General features: G+C 46.3%; 3 protein-coding genes across 3 annotated transcripts in view; all 3 read left to right on the top strand.

The window, feature by feature from the left end:
* Positions 1–790, top strand: part of SDF4 (stromal cell derived factor 4) — a 12,429-nt gene extending 11,639 nt beyond the window's left edge. Inside the window, exon 7 of the mRNA XM_042479566.1 lies at positions 54–790. Within this exon, the coding sequence (XP_042335500.1) occupies positions 54–230 (177 nt within the window). The 3' untranslated portion in view covers positions 231–790. The remainder of the gene's footprint in view (positions 1–53) is intronic.
* Positions 791–3,499: 2,709 nt separating this feature from the next.
* Positions 3,500–6,566, top strand: LOC121936397 (tumor necrosis factor receptor superfamily member 4-like). Its single transcript, XM_042478614.1, has 3 exons — positions 3,500–3,649; positions 5,999–6,121; positions 6,379–6,566. Exons 1-3 carry the CDS (start codon positions 3,508–3,510, stop codon positions 6,564–6,566), a joined length of 453 nt encoding a protein of 150 aa, XP_042334548.1. The 5' UTR covers positions 3,500–3,507.
* A 958-nt stretch (positions 6,567–7,524) lies between these two features.
* Positions 7,525–10,885, top strand: LOC121936396 (tumor necrosis factor receptor superfamily member 4-like). The gene is made up of 4 exons (XM_042478613.1): positions 7,525–7,676; positions 8,569–8,783; positions 9,622–9,762; positions 10,637–10,885. The coding sequence occupies exons 1-4, from the start codon at positions 7,525–7,527 to the stop codon at positions 10,708–10,710; spliced, it is 582 nt and encodes a 193-aa protein (XP_042334547.1). The 3' UTR covers positions 10,711–10,885.
* Positions 10,886–19,022: the final 8,137 nt, after the last annotated feature.

Raw genomic sequence — 19,022 nt, 5'->3', positions numbered from 1 at the left:
GACTCCACTTGATGTAGCCCTGACCTAGCTAACCCTTTCCTTCCTATCCCCAGGAATATATGGACCCCATGAACGAGTACAACGCCTTGAACGAAGCCAAGCAGATGATCGCGGTGGCCGACGAGAACCAGAACCATCACTTGGAGCAGGAGGAGATCTTGAAATACAGCGAGTACTTCACCGGCAGCAAGCTCATGGACTATGCCCGGAACGTCCACGAAGAGTTCTGAGCGCGTGACGGCGTTGACCCCCGGGCTCTCAATGCACCTTCTTGCTTTCCAAAAACGAAACAAAGAGAGAAAAGAAATTACCCTTTTGCTGCTATCTCTGTGTTCTGTGTGTATACAGTGTGGTGTTTTAGACAAGGAAGCCGTCCGCACATATTTAAAGAAGAGGAAAGAAAGAGACAGCTCTCCACCCTTCAAGAGGAAGGACTCCCTAAGTTCCCGGTTCTGTCCTCATACCAACTTTGCCTGTGGGAGCTTCGGTTGCACCCTCTGAAGGCTACCATCATGTCTCTCCTTCTTCTCTTTGACTCCCGAAAGGCACTTGTATTCTCTGAGGACCACATGTCTTTTCAGGAGGTGTGGGAAGAAAGGGTTGTCGGAGTGTCATTCTCAGGGGAAGGGGGTTAATTTGGGCTTGCATTTGCAGGGAAGAGTTGCTGCCCGAGAGGCTGCGTTTCCCACAGCTATTGTCTTTGTTTTCACCCTGGGTTGGCAAGTCACTTTCTGAACAACGGAGTGATGGAGAGGTTCCATGTTACAATACAAGGCTGCCTGGAATTGGATTGATCTGGCTGCTTCACTTCTAATTTGTACGCACCTTCGCACAGTCTTGAAATGCGTTCTCATCCATGTTTCCCTCTCCATGCGCCTTTCGTTCTTTGACACCAAATTGTTTCCATTCACCTCCCCGTTGCTGTCTTAGGGCAGGGGCTGGCAACCTTTCCACACTGGTGGTCATTCCCATTTAAAAGCAAGCTACCCACTAACACCGCTCTCCTTTCTAATGCGATCAGTGCATCATAAATGTGTCTTACGTATATGGAGTCTAAAGGAAAGCATTAAATTCCTTCTAGCGTCGGCCGGCCACTGCCACAAATATGCCAGTATTATTACTCGCAGGTGTCTTCTCTCTGGTTTGATGCCCACATAGAAAATGATAGGCTATGACAGTTCTCATGCTGGCGTATGCTATGAACATGCAACATGTGTGGCAAAAAGGACAGATTGAACCCACATGGAGACTTGCATGAAGGGAGTGGGCTTCTCTGAATGCATTTCCACACTTGTAGAGTTTTGAATTGAAAGCTCTTCTCTTAGGTTAGCATTCAGGGCTTTTACCAGAGTTTGCCACATCAGGGCAAGGTGCATAGATTGCATGTTTGAATATTCCATGCAGACTGGAAAACCCCTTCCTGTGTGTTTTATGGCTAAGTCACAGGTCCTCTCCAGATCAGTCTCCACTTAGGCTGGTTGTTATGCTTTGCATTTGAAATGGTTATTCCTTTTGCCCTCTCTTCCACCACCATGGCACTCTTTCACATAGATACCACAATTCCCCCGAGAATATTGTCATGATGCATTGGTACTCAGAGAGGGTTTTGCAAAGACAAGAATGTTTAGTGGCAAGTCATATATATGGATGCTTCTGTCTCGCCCCCAGTTTCATTTTACACTTTACCTTCTTCTGCAAAAATGGCTGAACACACAGGTTTCGTAAGGAGGATTGCGGGGAGGGGAATTTGGTCTGGCTGTGTTTAAGTCTGGTATAGGTCTGCTCAACACAGAATCATTTCCCAAAGAGAAGCATTCACATATTCAACCCTCTTGTTGATTCATATAAAATGGCCCTTCAAACACATGCCTACAGCTTATGGAAATACACTCTTAACCCAGGATGCACCATTGAGCCTATTCTCACAATCTGTTAGGTATATTCTCGCCATCTCCCTCTTTTGTTTTAAAGGAAGAACATGCCCAATGACTGGGCATCTATGCTGCATCTCTGTAGAACTGCTTTCCAATGGTGCTTTTGAAAACATGGAACATTTTTGCAAGGAACGAGCATTAACCAGGTTCTGTGGCTTTGGCTACTTCCCACTCTCTTAATGAAGCCAGCGCTTGGGGAAGTTCTCTTACGGGAGCGCAACTCCCCGAATGCCTAGCCAGCATGTACTTTTTCCATGCTCAGAGGACGGAAGCTTGAAAGACGCATAGCCAGGCTTGAATGTTATTTCTGGGGCGAAGGACCAAGGCTTGTTCTTTCAAACTTTTAGCTAAAAGTTTCTGGTTCAGTTTTATCCTCCTCAATATAATGTACATACATGAAATGATGTGCGTGTGTTTTGTTTTGGTTTAAAATATCCCTCCATTTTAGTTCAGGTATAGTTGGCTTCAGATATAAAGTGGTTTGAGAAGGCATTTCTTTTTGACTGGGAGAAAGGGGAGGAATGGCAAAGACATTAAAGTTCAGGAGCCGTCTTTATACCCTGGTATTATCCAAATTAGAGTCTAGTCCATTGGTGGCGAACCTATGGCACACGTGCCAGAGGTGGCATGCAGAGCCCTCTCTGTGGACACACGTGCCATCGTCCCAACACAGAGTTCACTAGATTTTGTCACTAGAAAGCCAGAGGTACGTAGCATTGCGATAAATAAGTGGGTTTTGTGTTGCAGTTTGGGCACTCGGTCTCTAAAAGGTTTGCCATCTCTGGTAATCTCTAGTTGTGTGGTAGACCGGAGCTTCTGGGGATCCGCTGCCAGTCAGAATAGCCAGTATCAGAGGCAGTTGGTGGTTTCTGTGCTGTGAATTGGCAAATCCGCTTTGGGTTTTAGCCTGAACTTTAAAGGAGCACTCTGGGTGATGGTCTGGAAAACATGCCCTATGAGGAGAGACTTAGGGAGCTAGGTATGTTTAGTCTGGAGATGAGAAGGTTAAGAGGTGATATGATAGCCTTGTTTAAATATTGGAAGGTGAAACGTCAGGAATAAACTGCTAGAACAGTGGTGGCGAACCTATGGCACACATGCCAGAGGTGGCACTCAGAGCTCTATCTATGGGCACGTGTGCCGTCACCTAGCATAGAGTTTACCAGAGTATGCTACTGGAAAGTTGGAGGGATGTGGCACTTTGCAATAAGTAAGTGCGTTTGGGGTTGCAGTTTGGGCACTCGGTCTCTAAAAGGTTCGCCATCACTGTGCTAGAACATGGCCACATAGCCCCCAAAACCCACAAACAGCTTTCCTCTTGCCCCACTCTTTTTGAATCTCACTGTACAGCTTTTTCAAAGCTTGTCCCGAGTCCCATCTACCTGCTGGCAGATCCTTGACTCGTGGCACTGCCTTTACACAAAATGCTGATCTTGTGCCCTGCCCACATGGAGCTGACTAAGAAGCAGAAAACGGGGGCCTGCCTGGGGGAATTTCCTCAGTGCCGCAATAGGCCTCTTTGTCTTTGCCATCCATCCTCAGCAAGAGCAAACACCTTTCTGGCTCCACCAAGATGTGCAGTCGCAGGTGGCAGAGCATGAAGCCCATCTTGGGGTTTGTGGGCTTTACCTGTCTGGTGCCAATCGTTTGGGGGACGCGGTGTTCGGAGTTTGAATACCCCTTGGGGACGAAGTGCTGCAAGATGTGCCCTCCAGGTGAGTGATGCTTCAGGATCAGAGTTCATGGGGCAACTGCCAAAGGTTCAGGAAGGCAAGGCGGGTCGAGTCGAGAGCATAGTTTGAATGGTGCTGCAAGATCCAGTGCTTCTTGAATGGGACCTCAGGCTGCGCAAGAAAGTCAGAGGCAAAGACCTAGCCCTCCAGACCTTGGTGGCATGCATTTCTGGGATTCAAGTACCCACCATCCTTTGCTAGTAATTAAACTTTGGGGAACATGGCATTTTAATTCTAACATGGATGCATGCCAGTGAGCATACTAAGGCACCAGACACTCTGTAGCCTGGTATTTCATGCTCACAATGCAAGTGTTGCTATTGATAAGTGTTTTGAGTTGTTGAGGGTGGGCAAAGAACTTCTCACAGATGGGAAGCTGCATCCGCACTGTAGAAATAATCCAGGTTGGCCTTACTTTATGGCTTACCATGTGGCTTTATGGCTTACTTACATACCATGGCTCCATGCTATGGAAATCTGGGAAGTGTAGTTGGCTGTGGCACCAGAGCTCTCCACAGATGCAGCCTGTAATTCACAGTCCCATAGATCTTTTGAACCCTTATTTATGGGGACCGTTTAGAGCTTATTGAAAGAGAACATTTTGTAGATGCAACATAGAAGCTTGAATCCATGTGACGGATCTATTACGCCACCCTAAGGACCAGTGTTGGACTACAACTCTGGAGAGCGGGGTTTGAATCCTGGCTCGGCCATATAAACCCACTGGGTGATGTTGGGCAAGTCACACTTTCTCAGCCTTATAGCATTGGACTGTGAACAGTTCCAACAGTGCTACACTATGGCAGGATGACTTGTGCAGTATACCTTCCCTGGTCACTGTTACTTCGATTGCACAACTATTTTGCCAATAAATGATATAGTATATTGATTTCATTTGCTTGTTTGGAAGCACACAATGTATGAAGACTCCTAACCCCAGCCACAGTAAGCATTTATAGTGACTGGTGTGCAAATATTCTGCCTCTTCCCTGTGAATATTGTCCTCATTGCACCTCTGTTTGTTGTTGTGTGCCTTGTTGTTTTGTGTTGCGGTGACCATAAGGCAAATCTATCCCTCTGTGTGTGTGTGTGTGTGTGTGTGTGTGTGTGTGTGTGTTTGGCAAGAGTTGTTCAGAGGAGGCTTGCCATTTGCCTTCCTCTGAGGCTGAGAGAGTGTGACATGCCCAATGGATTTCGTGGCCAAGCTGGGAATTGAACCCTGGTTTCCAGAGTCGTCATCCGATTCTACATAGGGCTGAACCAGTAAGGCATTAGTTTGTCGCTTCCATGTCAGTGGGACAGTGAATCCGTTTCAGGTTTTCCAAACCTAAGACTTAAACATGGAGTGGATTCACTGCCCCACTGACTTGGAGGCACTAGGCACAGGTTTTCCAACTCAGCGTCAGACTAGGGCTGCATCCACCCTGCGGAAATAATCTGTCTTAACACTACTTTTGCTGCCATGGATGTGATGGGATTGTGGGAACTGGACAGTGATTCCTCTACATTTGCTAGAGTCAGGGCTGCAGACCTTCCAACGTTTCACAGAGGAAAATGGGGATGCATGCTGCCAAGCAATGGCAAGGTGGCAAAAGCCATGCATGAAGATCAGATGAGCCAGGAAGAGAGGATGCAGCTGTTTGCTTTTGCTTGAGCGTACTGAGAAAGGCAAGATGGAGTGCAAGCTACTTGGAATCGAGTCTGCAGAAATAAGTTGCGGACGAAGGGAGAAAGTGGGAGGAGGAGAGAGAAACTGGGACATTTTAAAAGTAGCTGGGAAAGAATAGCATGGCAGAAGCTTAACTGGAACCGTCCTGACCAAACTGGGATAGTTGCAAGGAGGATAAAATGGAAGAATGGGCTTCGCAGAGGGAAGATGGGTAATGGATCTAATATTGTGAAGTTGGAGGCTTTCATGGCTGGCATCCATAGTTTTTGGTGGGTTTTTCAGGCTACATGGCCATGTTCTAGAAGAGTTTATTCCTGATGTGTCGCCGGCATCTGTGGCTGGCATCTTCAGGGAATGCTGGCATGCAAGAGAGTGGGGCATATATACTTCTCCCTACCCAGGGCCACACATTATATATATATACCCAACTCTCTTCCATGCCAGCATTCTCTGAAGATGCCAGCCACAGATGCTGGTGAAACGTCAGGAATAAGCTCTTCTAGAACATGGCAACATTGCCTGAAAAACCCACAAGCGAGATCTAATATTTCACAGTACATAGATGCTGCAGCTCCAGAAGTGTTGCATTCCAACCTGGAGAAGTTCTTTCGCCAACTGAGCCTTCTTCCCTTTCTCAAAACCTATCTCTTTCTCCCTTGTAGGTTCGGAATTGAAGCAACGTTGTGATCATTCCCGGGAGACGGCCTGTGAGCCCTGTGAGGAGGACTACTACAACGACAGCTACACTTACTCACGGTGCAGGAGTTGCACAGTCTGCGAGAAAGGTGAGGTTCCTGACCTTAGGAGCAGGTCCTAGCAGTCAATGTGGCTTTCTCTTCACATGAAGTACTAAGCTGGGCATGCCTAGGATGCATCTACACTGTAGACATAATGCCGTTTTGCACCGCTTTAACCGCCATCCCTCCATCTTATCGAATCCTGGGATTTGGAGTATTGTGAGTTATTACCCAAACCAAATTATTATCTTATTACCTAAACCAAACTGAAACAAAATGGTCTATGACTTTTCATGTATCCCTAGATAGAGGTCTCCAAGAAGTAAAACCTTGTGAAGCACATTCGGATGCACATTGCACCTGCCTCCCAGGCTATTCGGAGACAGTCACAAGCGATGAAAAGAGTGAGTATGGTATTTGGATGAAAGGCAAGTCGGGCGATGGCCACTTGCACAATGTGCTATACTGGGCCCTTTACATTTGTTGTGGTTAAGGGTGCAGGAGCCCCGTGAAAGTAGGAAAACTAGGACTTAAAAACCCGCCCAAACACCTCTCTAGCAATTGCAATAGCATTTACATTTCTATACCACTTCATAGTGAACTCAGCACTCTCTAATCTGTAATCCAATTGCCCCCAACAAGCCGGGTCCCCATTTTACCGACATACGAAAGGATGGAAGGCTGAGTCAACCTTGGAGCCTGAGATCGAACTCACAACCTTGTGGCTGCAGTGCCAACATCTAACCACTGCGCCACCAAGGCTCTCTAGGAATCTCTATGTTCTTTAGTGCAACTCTGTGGTCAACATCTGCCAGACATTCACCATAGAATTGCACTGGAGGACTTAGAGAAGTGTTCTCTCTAGAAATCACTAGGTCCTCCAATGCAGCCTCTGGCAGATGCTGACCACAGAGCCATTCTGGAAGACCTAGAGATGCTGGAAGACATGCTGGCCATGTTGAGAGATCTTGTAGCACCTTTGAGACTGGCAGAAAGAAAGAAGTTGGCAGCATGAGCTTTCGTGGACTTGAGTCTACTTCCTCAGATGCATTTGGTGGAGAGGAAGCTATTCATGCGGCCAACTACTGTTTTTAGTCTCAAAGGTGCTACAAGATCTCTACATACTGATTCTACAGACTAACATGGCTATGTCTTTGAATTCTACTGCTGGCCATGTTGGCCAAAATAGAGCTGCTTCAGGTCACTTTGGAGGTATGCTGTTTAAATGACACATGCATCTTAAGAGGCCAGAAGCTGCGCCAAAGCTGCGCTCCAGTCCTTCGGAATGGAGCATGGCTTTGGCGTGGCTTCTGGCCTCTTAGGACACATGCATCATTTAAACAGCATACTTCCAAAGTGACCCAAAGCAGCTTTATTTTGGCCCTTTGGGCCCAAAGGGAACAGATTGGCACATGAAAAAAGAAGGCATTCAACTGAACTGAGCATGATCAATGTGCGTAATTGATGTGCATAACTGCCATGTTTCCCTCGCTCTTGTTAAAATCCTGAATGTCGTGTTGCGTCTTGTCTTTTCAGGATGTGACCCGTGTCCCGATGGTTATTTTTCCAAAGGAGGGGCAGACAAATGTCGGCATTGGAGAAAGTATGTAGTTGATATCACCTGTAGATTTGATCTGTCGAGTCAATGTGCTCCTTAAAATGCTCTACAGCGAAGCGTGGTTTCCATTATATTTGCCCCAATTGCATTTCCCCCCCCTGTAAAATAACCCACTTGTGGTTCACATTCACGAATGAACCGATTCAAAATGGACCCGCCCCAGCCGGTCGAAGTGCAAATTTAAATCGATTCCGATCCGCATCTGGATCACACTTGCGCCGAATCGACTTATTGAAAAAGATGCGGAAAAATCATTGTCAAAAAGACGTGGGTTAAATGGGTCTAGTGCATGGCGGGTTAAATGGGTCTAACGCATGGTGGGTTAAACGGGTCTAGCGCATGGTGAGTTAAATGGGTCTAGCGCATGGTGGGTTAAATGGGTCTAGTGCATGGTGGGTTAAACAGGTCTAGCGCATGGTGGGTTAAATGGGTCTAGCGCATGGTGGGTTAAACGGGTCTAGCGCATGGTGGGTTAAATGGGTCTAGCGCATGGTGGGTTAAATGGGTCTAGTGCATGGCGGGTTAAATGGGTCTAGTGCATGGCGGGTTAAACGGGTCTAGTGCTTCAGCGATTCGGATTAAGTGGGAACCAGGGTTGTTTGGATCGGTTCAAACCGAAATGTGATCCGGTTTAAAAGGTAGTGGGAATGAGATCTTTGTAAAAAGAGGCTTCTTTCTCAGAGGCTTTAACTGAGATCTGCCTCTATTATGTTCCAGAGCTTGGCTTTGGGTTCCAAAGCTGGGAAGAATCACATTTTTGGAACAGCTTGCAATTATAATCAATGGCATTTCCACCCATAAAAACCACCACCACAACAACAACAACATGAGAAATGACTTTCCACTCTTCTTTCTTCCACTTTATCTATGGTGGCAGTTGCACGGCTGAAGGGAAAAGGACTCTTCGCCCTGGGAAACAGGATGAGGATGCAATCTGCGATGACCAGTCCTCTGTACCTAAAGGGTCAACAACCATCTCACTGCCCTCCAGCCCAGTTCAGGAGACGGTTGCGCCACCGACAAAACCCAGGCCAATGGAAGCTAACTTGACCACTCACTTGAAGGAACCCAGGCCAGGTACATCTGATCCAAGTAAGAGAAAGCTCATCTCAGGACATGTCTCCAAATCCCCCCCCAAAACAAATAGGATGCTGGATGAAACAGGCCTTTGGTAAAGGCAGGATGGTCCATGCATTTGTAATTCTGATTTCTTTGTATAGTTGTGAAAGATGAAAAGAGAGCGGATAGGAAGAGACTCAACCCATTTGAAATATGGTGCTGGAGGAGAGTTCTTGGGTACGCTGGACTGCCACTGGCCATAGTATTCAGTCCCTTTGTCATAGGCTGCGTTCGCATTGTGGAAATAACCCAGTTTGACACCACTTTAACTGCCATGACTCTATGCTATCCAATGTTGGGAACTGTAGATTAGAGAGTGCCGGTGCTGCAGCAAACTACTGTACTGCTCCCAGAATTCCAGAGCACTGAGTCACAGCAATTAAAGTGGTGCACTGCAGTTCCTCGCTACAGAAATAACCCACTTTGACGCCACTTTTAATGTCGTGGCTGAGTGCTGGGATCCTCTGGGGATTGTAGTTTGTTGTGGCACCAAAGCCTCTCTGACAGAGACGGCCAAATGTCCCACCAAAGGACAATTCCATAGCAATTAAAGTGGCGTCAAACTGGATTGTTTCTGCGGTGCAGATGCAGCTTCGGTGCATAAATTCCAGGGTTGTTTGCCTCAAAGTAGTGTCTTTATGTACTTCCTCATTGATAACCTTTGCTTGTGATTGCCTGGCCACATCCTTTAGGCTGCATCCTAATGCGCAATGTTGGAGGGTGTGCTTTGGTGTGCGATCTGGAATTGTTATTTTTAAGGGAAGAGCCATTGTGGAGGCAACTATAATTGGGGACTTTCCTCTCTCTTTAGGGTTTGTAGCAGCTTTTGTCATTGGTGCGCTGCTGCTTGTTGCAGGAGGAGCATCTGCCCTTTTGCTGTTCTTATGGAAGTCCAAGAAGAAGCATCAACAGCTGGAGAGACCTGAGGTGCCGTCAGGTCTTCCACACGAGGGTAAGTCTATCGCAGGAATGAATCCACCAAACCAAAATGTTTCGTTATATATATGTTTAATTTGTGTCAACTTGTTCAGGACTTAAAATGGTGAAGGGTCTGGGAATCATGCCCTATGACTTGGGGAGCTGGGTATGTTTAGCCTGGAAAGGAGATGGTTAAGAAGTGATATGATAGCCCTGTTTAAGTATCTGATGTCATATTGAGGATGGAGCAAGCTTGTTTTCTGCTGCTCCAGAGACTAGGACCCAGAGCAATGGGTACAAGCTATACGAAAAGAGATTCTACCTTAACATTAGGAAGAACCTCCTGACAGTAAGGGCTTCTTGACAGTGGAAGATGCTCCCTTGGAGAGTGATGGAGTCTCCTCCTTTGGAGGTCTTTAGACAGAAGCTGGATGGGGATGCTTTGATTATGAGTTCCTGCATGGCAAAATGGGGTTGGACTGGATGGCCCTTGGGGTCTCTTCCAGCTCTATGATTCTGTGATTGTCAACAGAACTGGACACAGTACTTCAGATGAGATCCGACCAAAGCAGACTAGAGCGGCACTCTTACCTCCCTCGATCTGGACTCTATACTCCTGTCGATGTGGCCCAGAATTGCATTGGCATTTACCTCTGTTGAGTTCAGTTTTGTGAGTTTGGCTCCACTCCATGATCTGTCAGTGTCACTTTGAATCTTGATCCTGTCCCTTAGGGCATTGCTTACCGTTGCTAATTTGGTGTCACCTGAAAACTTTCCAAACATGTATTCTATTCCGTCATCTAAAGATGTCAAGTAACATCGGGTCCTGGACAGAACCCCCCAAGGCATCTGATTTCATCTCCAGGGATGCACTATCCTTATTGTTCCTTCCCCTTATTTTGTTTCAGATGAAAGGAGTAGCTTTCGAATCCCTATTCAGGAAGAGCAAACTGACAGCAAATCCAGCCTTGTGCAAAACTGACCTTCTCTGGGAAGAAAAATGAAATCCGATCACCCTTTACTTTGACGCCGAAAGAATGGACCTTTGGTTTGGTCCTCCGCTTGCTTGTGTCTTCCTCCTCAACCCAGTTTCCGCTTATGCTTCCCTCTTCCCTCTTCTTCTTTGTGTGTCTTGATTTCATTTTTTGGAATGGTCTCTTTTGGGGTTTTCATTGCACAGCACCTTATTTTTTTAGGTGCTTTTCAAGTACTAAATACAGAACATAGGAAGATGCACTGTGTGTATTTGAGAGGTGTTCACATTACTCAATAAAGCCAAAACATGGATGGATTGTTGTATTTCCAAATCCATGTATTCTATCTAACGGGATTTGAGCATCCACGGATTCTGGTATCCATGGGGGATTCTGGAACCAAACCCCAGTGGATACCAAGGACCAACTGTCCCAAATAACAGTCCCAAGCAAGGATTTATGACATTATAACCTCAAAAGCATCACGGGATAGATCCAAACTCAGCCATACTTGGAGTAAAACTATTGTGCAGAATCCTGTGAGTGACATATTCTGGCCATTGCCCTATGCGCCAGGTCATAGAATCATAACATGGAAGGCATTGCAAAAACCATGAAATCCAACCCCTGCCATGCAGGAGGGCACAACTAAAGCATGCTCAGGTGTCATTGGACTGTGGCTCCTATCATTATCAGACAGTATAACTCAGTGATGGTGAACCTTTTAGGGGCCGAGTGCCCAAACTGCAACCCAAAACCCACTTATTTATTGCAAAGTGCCATGTCCCTCTGGCTTGCTAGTAACAAACTCTGGCAAACTCTGTGCTGGGGTGATGGCACATGTGCCCACAGAGAGGGCTCTGAGTGCCACCTCTGGCATGCGTGCCATAGGTTCGCCATCACTGGTATAACTCATAGTGGCTGGAGATGATGGGATTTGCTGCCCAGAAACAGCTAGAGGCCCGTACCTACTTTAAACCCAAAGCACACAAGGAGCTCTAATCATATCTTACCTGGAGAAGGCCTCCCCAGGTAAGATATGATAAGAACTCTTTGAAGAAGCAAAAGACGAGTGCCAGCTAGTAGTAGTATTAGCATAGTAGTAGTATTAGCATAGTGCCATGGCGCATGCAGAGGCAGGGCCTGGTCCATCTCAGGGGGCAGTTGCAGATCCAGAGGAGAAGGCAGCAATGGCATCTCTCCTTCTTGAGTGATATGAATTAAAGCGTCGAGAGCAAAACATCAGGCAACAATCTGCTCCCCTTCGAATACAATGAGTTGCTGAGGCTGGCTGGGCAGATAAACTGCAGAACAACAGCCGCCAGACCTCTGTTCAACCCTGGCTGCATCCGCACTGCAGGAACAATCCAATTTGACACCCCTTTAACTGCCACGAGCCAGTGCTATGTGATTCTGGGGACTGTCATTTGGGGAGATGTTTAGCCCTCTCTGTTTGAAAACCCTGGAGAGAACTGGATGGCAAACTGGATAGGTGTGGGATCAGAAAGGAATAGAGCACACTTGCACAACCTGGCAGCAAGTTGGGGCCAAAATGAAGAAACCACAAGGTTGTGCGTTCAATCCCAGCTAGGGATTCAGAGTCGACTCAGACTGGCATCCCTCTGAGGTCACTAATATGAGTATCCAGTTTGTTGGGGGCACTTGACTTACACATTGCAACCGGCTTAGGGAGTGCTTAAGCGCATTGATAAGCAGTATAGAAATATACTTGCCATTGCTATTGCTCTTAGGGTGTCACCTGGTGTGGTCCGCATCCCTTGCACCTCTTGGTGATGCCACTCTAAATGCCATGCTCCAGGGCATGCAACATTTAATACAACATTCAGCTCTCCCTGCTCTGAAGCATTTTGCAAAACTGGGCATGAAGCAGGATACAAAGCTGAATCACTGACTTAAACGAAAGCAGTGTTGCACCTTACTGGAACAAGCTCTTTCTTTTTTGGATCCAAAAAAAGAAAGAGCTTTCGGATGAAAAAAGAAGAGATAAGGCGGAATCAAAACAAATCAAAGTCAACTAAGTACCCATGACCGAATTGTGGGCATGAGTTCCGCTCACCAAATGTGATTCATACCAAGAAGTGCTTCTCTATGTGAGAAAGGAAGCCGATGCCACTTGGTTTGGTGAGGTGACAGCCAGCCTTTGAAGCCTTCCTTCCTCACCTATTTGTGGGGAAAAGCTCAGCGGGTGGAAAACCTGCCTACGCAAAAGATGTGTCTGCTTCGGTGCTCTTAAAATAGGTGCCGATTTGGTTCCTCCGATGTGCCGCCTTTGATTCTATCTGCCGCAGTGACGTGGAGGGACTTTACCTGCAAGGTGCTGAGCTGCAGAATTTCTCTTCCCGTCTTGAAGAACCGAAGCCATTCCTATTGCAGGACTCAGCAGTCTTCAAAACCCAGAAGGGACTTTCTGCCAGTTGATTCGAGTTCGTGGTTTTGGCAGATTCGACCTTTCAGTGGTCTCATCTCCAGGCCAAACCCGCCACTCATAAGGCAAGGGTTGGAACCAGGTGGCCTTCCATATTTTGGTGGACTACAGTGCTGAGGTCTTGGGTGGTTTCCTATCCAGGCTGACCAACTGCACTCTCCCTTTGCTTAAGAACCATGGCATTAAGTCACATTGATGGTTTAACTTGGCATTCGGCTTCATGCCCAATTTTGTAAAACGCAGAACTGAATTTGGTATGAAATTTTGCATGTCCTGAAGCATGACTTCTAGGGACTCTTCCATATTCTCCAACAGTCCAGATTTGGGAGAAACAGTCCCAATAGAGTTTGGGTCCAGGTTATCTGAAGGACCAAGTTCTCCCTATATGATCTTGCCCATGTCCCAAGCTCCTAAAAGGGCTACTAATTCAGGTTCATCCCAGGCCCTGAGGTTTCGAGACCTAAAACCAAGGTCCAAGTAGAGCCTCTAGCAAATGCATAACCCTTCTGGAGAGTCTTTGTATGCTTCAGTAACTAATGAATTAAGAAATGTGGCTGAAGATGCCAGCCACAGATGCTGGCAAAACGTCAGGCATAAACTCTTCCAGAACATGGCCACAGAGCCCGAAAAACCCACAAAGAACTATGGATGCCGGCCATGAAAGCCTTTGACTTCAGAATGAATTAAGCTTTGCACATTGTAACAAGCTGTCTGAGCTGGAAACTTGCACATAGCCCTTTCCACATTGAGTTGCGCCCACCTACCTGGAGATGAACCATGAAATCTGGAGACTTGGAACCAGGCCCTGAGATTTGGCAAGCTTCCTAGAGAGGTTAGATTGGAGCATCCTTAGCTTTGCAAAAGCCAATGGAGACCTTTTCGTTTCAGCCGGAGTCTGACAGCTGACTGCTCATCTAGCTTTGGACTATGACTCCAGAGACTAGGCTCAGCCATATTAAACCCACTGCGTGACCTTATATCAATAGCATATACATTTCTATACCACTTATCAGTGCACTCACTCTCTAGGTGGTTTACAAACTGTAAGCCAATTGCCCCAACAAGTGGGCACTAATTTTACCAACCTACGAAAGGATAGAAGGCTGAGTGGACCTTGGAGCCTTGCCTGGGATCGAACTCACAACCTTGTGGCTGCTGTATCGGCATTTAAGCGCTGCGCCACCAGGGCAAGTCGCACTCTCTCAGCCTCAAAGGATGGCGATGTCAAACCCACTCCGATGAAACTTGCCAAGAAAAACCCTTGATAGGGTCACCATACATCGGAAATGACTTGAAGACACATAACCACTACCACCATGAATTTTAAAGCTGTATCTCATACCCGCCAACATTTTACAGATGAAAATCTTGCCCAAGATCACTCAGTGGGTTTCTGTGGCTGACTTGAACACTAGTCTCCCAACTTCGGAGTCAATGCGCAAACTACTGCACCACACTGGCGCTTTCTCCTATTGCACTCCATGCATTTGAGGAACTGGATTCGACGATTCTGATTCTAAATCGGCTGCAATGTTTAGAGTCAACAGAAGAGGGAACTGTGTTTCCCAGTTAAAGTCCCGATGTCACTGACAGATACCCTGAACTTTAAGGTAACATTACTGTAACTTACTTAGATGGCAAAAGCCACTGCCTTGGCCAAATCTTCTTCTGCTACTTGGTGATGCTTCACCCACATGTTTTAAACCCAGATCCTGGTGATTTCATTAAAGAAAGAGATAAGGTTTGTCTGGCATGTTGACTTTTTGGGATTATGACATTGCCTTCTAGATGTCCACAGACTCTCTGTTTCATGATGTGCACCAGAATCTTTCCTGGTATTGATGTAAGACCAACTGGGCGATAATGGTTGGGATCCTCTTTTTACCCCTGTTTGAAGATGGGGACAATGTTTGTGATGTGTAGTAGTCTGAAGACTGGACTCTGGGAGACCAGAGTTCAAATTCCCCGCTGGGTGAACCTGAAGCTTCAGAAGGAAGCCAATGGCAAACGTCCTTTGAATAAAGCTTGCCGCAAAAACCTTTGGAGAGGTTTGCCACCAGTCACCTTTAGAGAGATAGCATGGTATGGTGCAGTTATTCCCAAACTCTGGTTCTCTAAGTGTTTTGGACTCCAGATCCCATCAGTCTCAGCCAGTCTGGGATTCTGGGAACTGAAGCCTCAAACCCCTGGAAAGCCAGAGTTTGGGAACCACTGGTCTAGTGCTTTGAGCGTTGGACTAAGATTCAGGAGTCGGACCTGGAAATCCACCTTCAAGTAATCTGTCGCTTTATGGTGACCCCATAAATAGAAGTCTATAAAAGGATGAATAGCACAGAAGTACAGCGGACCCTTGTTATCCGCTGGGGTTTGGTTCCAAGATCCCCCGTGGATAACAAAATCCATGGATGTTCAAGTCCCATTAAATATAATGACATGGTAAAATGGTGTCCCTTATAAAAATGGAAAATCAAGGTTTGATATTTAAAATGTATACTTTTTTGGAACATTTTCAAACCATGGATGCTTGAATCCGTGTATAAAAAAATCCGTGTATAAGAAGGGCCGACTGTACTTTCCCCAGGATACTGTTAAACTATGGGACTTCCAAGATCCGGCACAGCCTTCTGGTTTGAGTGTTGGCCCACAACTTGGAGACAGTTGAGACAAAGATCACCAGACAGTGATGGTACATCTTGGCAGACGCAGCCTTTATCGCTGTTATCGGACCGGATGTCAGCAATGCTTTAAAATGTATCAAGCATGACCTTAACAAATGTCTCGGTTCTGGTTACGGTGAACTGCCATTCAATACAAAAAGTCAGATTCATCTTGAACCGGAGAGGCTTAGAAAGGGCAGCAGACCCGGCAGGGAGGCATTAACCCAGTTTCTTCTTTGCTCTGCCATTGTGGCCCAACATGGCAAAGCACATTCAACCATCTTTGATGCCCATGTTCCTGTTTTCAAAACCTTGTTCTCCAGGGCATCTCATCCACCCATGGCTCATTTGCAACATGCTCATGCATATATGTTTTGCAAAAGGGACTTTGCAAAGGGGGCAACCCTATCATGGGATCTTCTCGGCAAGATTTGTTTGGTGGGGTTGCCTTTGCCTTCCTCCAAGGTTGAGAGAATGCGATTCACCAAAGGTCACTCAGTGGGTTTCCATAGCCAAACCCTGGTCTCCAGAGTCCTAGTCCAATATCTGAACCAGCTTCAGAAGAAGGCCAGTGGCAAACGTCCCCGGAAGAAAGCTTGCCACGAAAACCTTAGGAGATGTTTGTCATCAGTCACTCTTAGGGACAGTATGGCATAGTGGTTTGAGTGCTGGACTAGGATTCAGGAGATCACAGAAACTTGGAAATCCACCTTCATGTAGTCTGCCAACCTATGGTGCCACCATGGTTGGTGCCACCAACAAACCTCTATGAAACAATGAATAGCATGGTATGAAAGTGAAAATAGATTGTGAAGTCAAAGGCTTTCATGGCTGTCATCCATAGTTTTTTGTGGGGTTTTCGGTCTATGTGGCCATGTTCTAGAACAGTGATGGCGAACCTATGGCACACGTGCCAGAGGTGGCACTCAGAACCTTCTCTGTGGGCACATGTCCCATCGTCCCAGCACAGAGTTTGCCAGAGTTTGTTACTAGAAAGCCAGAGGGACATGGCACTTTGCAATAAATAAGTGGGTTTTGGGTTGCAGTTTGGGCACTCGGCCTCAAAAAGGTTCGCCATCACTGTTCTAGAAGAGTTTATTCTTGACGTTTCGCCAGCATCTGTGGTTGGCATCTTCAGAGAATGTTGGCATAGAAGAGAGCTGGATGTCTATATACTGTGTGACATGGAATGTCCTCTTTACCCAGGATAGCACAACTTGAAGGTTCAGTCTCCAAGGAATTCCCCTCGTGGGTCAGAACTAGGTGCATACAGTTTATTTTGCAGCTACCAAGGCATGTATGACTGAGGAAACACTCCTTCTTCTCAGCAGATTTAATGCGCTGAACTCTGGGTCTATGCAGGTTGTCATCTTACAGTTGAGACTTTATGCTCTCCTGAATTTCACAGGCAGCCCCAAGATGTGTGCATTGAATTGGAGCTCACACCATGTTGTTTGTTGTGGTGTATCCTCAAGTCATTTCTGAGTTATGCAAACCTACCATGGGGATTTCTTTGCAAGATGTGCAAGATTTGTCCAGAGGGTCATTGCCTGCCTCCAAGGCCGAGAGAGTGTCACCAAGGTGACCCTGTGGGTTTCCATTGCTGAGTCGGATTCGAACTCTGGGCCTCATTCCCACTTACAAATAAATCAGTTTGCGATCCGAATCGATGGATTGATTCAACAGTGGAGTTTGGTTCCCACTACATTTGCCCTGATGGCACTTTCCCTCTGTAAAATAACCCACTTGTGGTTCACTTCCATGAATGAATTGATTCAAAATGGACCTGGTTGAAGAGCAAATTTAAATTGACTCCAATCCGCATTTGGTTCACACTTGCGCAGAATCAGCTTATCCAAAAAGACGCGGGGGGAAAATCAGCGTCAAAAAGACGCGGGTTAAATGGGTCTAGCGCATGTCCCCCCTCTCTGTGTCGCTTCAGCGATTCGGTTCAAGTGGGAACCAGGATCATTTGAACCGATTTGTGACCCGGTTTAAAAGGTCTGGATGGCCCTAGTGGTCTCTTCCAACTCTATGATTCTATAGGTGGTGGGAATCAGGCCTTGGTCAGCATGCCTTTATACTGCCCTGGCATTAACAAAAGGGTATAATGATTGGCAGAAAAAGATGCCACTGGCGCTCCTGGGTACACCGAAACCGACAACAAGCAATCCGGGTCATGGATGCGGAAAGAAAGATTGAATTAAATCTCCCTTTTTGGGATAGTTGACAGCCATTATTTGTATATGATAATCTTGTTCCCTTGGGGAGTCGGAGTGGGAAGGAGATCATAGATGGAGCATTAATATATGTGGGTTATTGGGATAATTAACTCGATAATTATATGTTAGTACTAATGGTTTTCTATTAAATCTTGGGTGCATCAGTTTTGTATGTATATGTGTGATTTTATACACACACATACAGATATGTGTGTGTATAAAATCACACATATACATACAAAACTACACACCTATATACACACACATACAAAATTGATACACCCAAGATTTAATAGAAAACCATTAGTACTAACGTATATTGAGTGTATTATCCCAATAACCCATATATTAATCCTCCTTCTACTATCTCTTTCCCACGCCCTTCGGGAACAAGACAATCATTTATTCAAAATCCCTTTCCTTTGAAGCGGAGAATCATATTAATTGTGTCTTTTATACTTTCGTACCGCTCCTGTTCTTTCGCTATTTCTATCTGTTGATTCGATTTCCTGAGCCAGTTGCCCCCTTTCTCTGGAGCCATGCACCCCATTCTCCTTTCTAATATCAAACCAAACATTATATCTTCTGAAATACAATGTTCTCTTTTATCCGTCTTCCGTTTTTGTTCGTCTTTCCATCCGGAGGCTATAACTGGTTGCATAACCTGGCCTTAGTGTCCGTTTCAGCAAATGCTCCTCATCGCTTTCCAGTCCCAGATTCTTTACATTGAAAGGCATACTAGTCAGATCTAATAGCTTTACACCAGGACCAGCCAAACCGCGCCGTGTCCCTCCAGACCAAAAAGAACCCGGAAAAACCAGGTTCTTTTAAGTAGTGTGGCGGATGCCACTAGTGCGCCATTGGCATCAGTGCCGCAAGCATGGCACTATGACGTGCAAACATGGCGCCATGCTTGCATCATGGACACGCCCCCATGTGGGTGGTGCCACTCAATAGTGGCGTCACCAACACGTTCTAGGGCTCAGGAGCATGCG

This window comes from Sceloporus undulatus, chromosome 7, assembly GCF_019175285.1.
Source record: "Sceloporus undulatus isolate JIND9_A2432 ecotype Alabama chromosome 7, SceUnd_v1.1, whole genome shotgun sequence".
Lineage (NCBI taxonomy): Eukaryota > Metazoa > Chordata > Lepidosauria > Squamata > Phrynosomatidae > Sceloporus > Sceloporus undulatus.
The sequence above is the reverse complement of the archived record's forward strand: the minus strand, read 5'-3'. Positions and strand labels throughout refer to the sequence as shown.

Coding starts and splice junctions, on each gene's coding strand:
- LOC121936397 (XM_042478614.1), top strand. CDS start 3,508: ATGTGCAGTCGCAGGTGGCAGAGCATGAAGCCCATCTTGGGGTTTGTG. Junction 3,650..5,998: donor CTGCAAGATGTGCCCTCCAG/GTGAGTGATGCT, acceptor TCTCCCTTGTAG/GTTCGGAATTGAAGCAACGT. Junction 6,122..6,378: donor TTGCACAGTCTGCGAGAAAG/GTGAGGTTCCTG, acceptor ATGTATCCCTAG/ATAGAGGTCTCCAAGAAGTA.
- LOC121936396 (XM_042478613.1), top strand. CDS start 7,525: ATGTGCGTAATTGATGTGCATAACTGCCATGTTTCCCTCGCTCTTGTT. Junction 8,784..9,621: donor GCCAGGTACATCTGATCCAA/GTAAGAGAAAGC, acceptor CTCTCTCTTTAG/GGTTTGTAGCAGCTTTTGTC. Junction 9,763..10,636: donor GTCAGGTCTTCCACACGAGG/GTAAGTCTATCG, acceptor ATTTTGTTTCAG/ATGAAAGGAGTAGCTTTCGA.